This window comes from Bos grunniens, chromosome 15 (assembly GCF_055505025.1).
Source record: "Bos grunniens cultivar Pamir isolate PY7600 chromosome 15, Bosgru_T2T1.0, whole genome shotgun sequence".
In the NCBI taxonomy this organism is placed as follows: Eukaryota; Metazoa; Chordata; class Mammalia; order Artiodactyla; family Bovidae; genus Bos; species Bos grunniens.
In genome coordinates this window covers 81,139,910-81,145,186 of record NC_141179.1, presented here as the reverse complement: position 1 = coordinate 81,145,186, position 5,277 = coordinate 81,139,910, and the positions used below count along the sequence as shown (strand labels likewise).

The window sequence follows — 5,277 nt, the reverse complement described above, 5'->3', positions numbered from 1 at the left end:
ATGGAACTCTGTCCCTCCCTCTTTTGTCTCTTTTTTTGTCTTTTATATTTTTTCCTACCTCCTTTCGAAGACTTGGGTTGCTTTTCTGGGTGCCTGATGGCCTCTGCCGGCATTTAGAAGTTGTTTTGTGGAATTCACCTGTCGTTTAAATGTTCTTTTGATGAATTTGTGGGGGAGAAAGTGTTCTCCCCGTCCTACTCCTCCGCCATCTTGGCTCCTCCCTTGCCTTGGGTTTATTCTATTTGGGACTCTCTAGTTTTCTTGGACTTGGGTGTCTATTTCCTTCCCCATTTTAGGGAAGTTTTCAACTATTATCTCCTCAAGGATTTTCTCATGGCCTTTCTTTTTGTCTTCTTCTTCTGGGACTCCTGTGATTTGAATGTTGGGGCGTTTAACATTGTCCCAGAGGTCTCTGAGGTTGTCCTCATTTATTTTAATTCTTTTTCCTTTTTCCCTCTCTGCTTCATTTATTTCTACCATTCTATCTTCCACCTCACTTATCCTGTCTTCTGCCTCTGTTATTCTACTGTTGGTTCCCTCCAGAGTGCTTTTGATCTTAGTTATTGCATTATTCATTATATATCAACTCTTTTTTATTTATTCTGGGTCCTTGTTAAACCTTTCTTGCATCTTCTCAATCCTTGTCTCCAGTTTATTTATCTGTAATCCATTTTGTTTTCAAGATTTTCCAATCATTTTTACTATTCTTATTCTGAATTCTTTTTCAGGTGTACTCCCTCTCTCTTCCTCTTTTGTTTGGTTTGGTGGGCATTTATCATGTTCCTTTATAAAGCAGTACATTTATTTTACATTTCAGGTTTATGCAATAATTGAAACCAAACATATGAGGATCCTCTTTGTAGACAATTTAGGGAACTTGTTTAAATGAATTGAAAACCATGAACCTCAATTTTAATATTGATTATATACAAAATTGGGGTTTTCTAATCTTTAAGAATATATTTGCAATATATTTGAAATAACTATATACTTTGTGATGTCTATACATACTTATATGTTAAATAATCTCAATACAGTCCCTTTTCATGGGTAGTGTGGAACATGTTTCTCAAACTAAGTCCAAGGGAAAAGTAGAGATGAGATGAGATGTTACTATGTTGTGCGCTCAGTCGCTCAGTCATGGTCAACTCTTTGTGACCCCATGGACTGTATGTAGCCTGCCAAGCTCCTCTGTCCATGGAATTCTCCAAGCAAGAATAATGGAATGGGTGGCCATTTCCTTCTCCAGTTACTATATTACTTTCACTCAAAGAAATTATCTGTTGAAGAAAGAAGCATTAGTTTAAGATGTGAGCATTTTCTCTATTTCAAAATACCAAATAGTGTTTAAACATCTCTACTGGATGACTTGATGTGCTGAATTTTACAATTTGGTCCAACCTAGAAGAATTTTTTTTTCCATATGACTTTTAGAGATTCTTTAACGTCCTTATTTCTCAAACTGTAGATGAGGGGGTTTAACATGGGAATCACAATGCCATAAAACATGGAGGCCACTTTCATATTCTCCTGGGAATTATTAGAATGAGGTTGTAAGTACATGTAAGAGAGGGTTCCATAGAAAATGGTGACTGCAGCCAGGTGGGAGGCACAGGTGGAGAAGGCTTTTTTCCTCCCTGTAGTAGAGGACATCTTTAGGATGGTAGTGATGATATTTCCATAGGAAAAGATGATAACCAACTCGGTAAATATTAAGTTAAATCCCACAAAGACAGCAAGTAGCATGATGTTGATGTCAATGTTGGAGCATGAAAGGGCAAGAATTGGAGGGACATCGCAGAAAAAGTGATTGATAGTATTACCCTTGCAAAAGACCAGTGAAAATGTAAAACCTGTGTGCACAGATGCATTTATGAAGCCCATGATGTATGAACCAGCTACCAATGGGATGCAGACTCTTTGGGACATGACTGTGGGATAGTGAAGCGGGTTACAGATGGCCACATAACGGTCCACCGCCATAGTAGCAAGGAGGTAACAGTCACTGGTCGCAAATGTTGCATAAATCAATAACTGCATGACACAGCCCTTGAATGATATTAATTTGCTTCCTACTGTGAAGTTTTGCAGCATCTTGGGAGTGATAGCAGAAGTATAACAGATATCTACAAAAGCTAAATGTTGTAGGAAAAAGTACATTGGTGTTTGGAGTCTGGAATCTGTCTTGATGAGTAGGATCATTCCAATATTACCCACCATGGAGGTCACATAGATGACCAGAAATCCAGTGAAGAGGAAATACTGATACTTATATTGTGCACCAAATCCCAGTAGAAAGAATTCAGTCACTTCAGTGCTATTTCCTTCTGTCATGAGTAAAAAAGTCTAGAAAGGACCAAGATGAGGACCAAGAACAGACAAGAAATCTTTGTGATTTGTTGAGTAGTAAAAGGTCTTAACTCTTCATGTCACTTTGTAAAAAATAGATTTTTATGGCAATCACTCATAACAAGGTTTATTTCTTTCCAAATATTTCTTTCTATTTTCTTGATAAGAAACCACCACATAAAAGTAACATGTAAGCCTTGGATTCAGTTTTGAAACAAAGAAGTTTTCACAGACGAAGTTTCACTTCTAAAATCTGTGATTCTAGGAAACATAGATTAACATACATTTCAGATATCTAAAGTTTCGTAAAGCAATAGTCAAACATAATTACATACATTTAAGCAACCTATAGTTTTCCTCAGCCATTTATCATTTAAACCTAGTTTTAGATCTCAAAATTAGTAGAATCTTAATTAGACAAAGAAATTTTTGAGATTTATTCATGAGCATGTATGTTTGAGGCTCAGAAAATCTGTACCACTATTCTTACCATGCACTTCCCTATATATGATATTCTTCACAAGCCAGACAGTCCTCTCATTTCATATATATATCAGGGTAAAGGAGTCTCATGTAAATAACTCTAAGTCATCTATATACCTCCATACTTGAGGTGGCTAGTAAGGATGTGTTTAGTGTTAGGGGCTTCCATGGTGGCTCAGATGGTAAAGCATCTGCCTACAATGAGGGAGACCTGGGTTCAATCCTGGGGTCGGGAAGATCTCCTGGAGAAGGAAATGGCAATCCACTCCATGGATGGAGGAGCCTGGCAGGCTACAGTCCATGGGGTCGCAAAGAGTCAGACACGACTGAGCAACTTCACTTTCTTTAGTGTTAGGAATGTTACAGACTAAGCCTCTTACTGACATGAGCTCCTCTGAAGCTCCCATGTATGTTTGCTGAAATCTTTTGAGAAGTCAGCTCAGTGGGATAACTTTGTTGTAAGGACAAGAAACTATTCTCTTCAATTCACTGTTTAGAGTAGGCGGAGAATAGATAAGTTAGTGCAAGCTCCTCCCTCAGGTTAATCTGGTGTGAAATAGATGAAATGCAGCCCTTTTAAAGAAGCATCCAACCATAGATACAAGTATCTATTAGAGGAAGCTAGAATAGAGCAAGGGTCCACTTAATCTAGAATCTTGATAGGATAATTACTATTTCATTTACTATACCAACTTGACTTTCATCACTCTGAATTCAAGTGAAGTATAGATATGACATTAGTAAGACACTTTTTCAAGAGCTAATGAAACTAGTCGAAGTCCCACCATTCTCATCTGACACAGAAAGTGAAAGTGAAGTCGCTCAGTCGTGTCCGACTCTTTGCGACCCGTGGACTGTAGACCACCAAGCTCCTCTGTCCATGGGGTTCTCCAGGCAAGAATACTGGAGTGAGTTGCCATTTCCTTCTCCAGGGGATCTTCCTGACCCAGGGATTGAACCCAGGTCTCCCACATTGCAGGCAGATGCTTTAACCTCTGCGCCAACAGGGAAGCCCTTAAAAACAAGAATATAGTCTCTCCTACAGACACAGAACTTCAGATCCAAGTACTAACATCAAAGATTTCAAAGGGAGGAAAGGAAGCCAGGTTGAAAGAAGAAGGGGGAGGAGGCGGGAGAGGGGGGCGAAAGGGGTGGCCTTACATATGTCTCCGGCCACCTACAGATATCCAGGCGTTATGGGACTTTCCCCTGTGCCTCCAGAGAACGGAGGACTGGAACTCGGCCCTACCAGAAATCAGACCAGACCAGAACCAGAATTTGAGTTCTCTGCCAAGAGGTGATCAGTCTCTAATCCTCAGCTCAGCCTGAGGGCCCGTCGACCAGATTCCTGCGTCCAGGACTGTGGGACTAGAAAAATGGGGAAGGATAGGAAGGGTTAAGGAGAGGAAAGAGAGAGGGAAGGAGAGATAAGTCAATAAAGTCTCTTGTTCCTTACCCGTCGGGGCACTCTGGCCAGTTGTCTGTGTCAGGAGGAGACCAGGGACAAAAGGGTCCCAGTTGCGGCCACTGGGTCTGGTCCATTGGCAGGCAAGCTGGCCCCTGAGTACCCCGAGTGGTCAGGATGTCAGTCTCAGCGAAAAAGAGTCCCCGCCAGAGTCGCCATTTGTTGCAGGAAGGCAGACCTCTTCCAGGGCCTGAAACTGGGCTCTTGTCTAACACTCGGAAATGAATTGTCCGAGGGCACACATGTGCTGACAAAGCAAGAGATTTTATAGAATGTGTATGCTAAGTTTGAGTTGTCTCAGCATGAAATTTTTTGCTTCATTTATGATGAAGGTCTTTGCTAATCAAATGATTGCTATGAAGAAAGGCCAACTGTTTGAGCAATTGGATGTGCTTAACCTCTGCTGGATCTCAGTGCTTCTGAGGATTCGTTTATGTTCAGCTTTGGGCTGTGGGAAGGAAACTGACAGATTTGAACTTGAATTTTTATCCTACCAATTAATAGAGAAAAAGGATATATCCCCCTTCAGCCTCAGTTCCTCTGCAACAAGGGTAATCCCAGAACTACTTAGAAGTTAATGATCTCCACTGAACCATCATTTACAAGAGCGAAAATTTGGAAATCAGGTTAACTAGCTCACATCAGATTCATATGATGGATCAGTACTCAGTCCTAAGGGTGAGATAAATATACACTCATAAAAAAGTGTCCCTTTATATTATCAAGTGAGAAAAGTAAAATGTAGAGTAATAGGTAGAGTTTATAACCTTTTAAAAATCAAACTTTCTCTCATGCTTTCATTCTCTTTATTTCTTCAGGGAAAAAAAGGTCAGGAAGAATACACAGCAAGCACTGAAAATATAAGTTTCAGTTAGGAAACAAAACTCTTTAATTTATCCATGGTTGTTGCATCGAATGAGAGAAAATCTCACTTAAACTTGTAAACTCAGCACTTTGCTTTCATTTTAAAAGGGGAAATT

The 5,277-nt window shown here is 40.0% G+C and overlaps 1 protein-coding gene across 1 annotated transcript; it reads right to left on the bottom strand.

The window, feature by feature from the left end:
* Nucleotides 1–1,401: 1,401 nt before the first annotated feature.
* LOC147358750 (olfactory receptor 5AK3-like) lies at nt 1,402–2,334 on the bottom strand. The gene has a single exon (XM_086342141.1). The coding sequence runs from the start codon at nt 2,332–2,334 to the stop codon at nt 1,402–1,404; it is 933 nt and encodes a 310-aa protein (XP_086198267.1).
* Nucleotides 2,335–5,277: the final 2,943 nt, after the last annotated feature.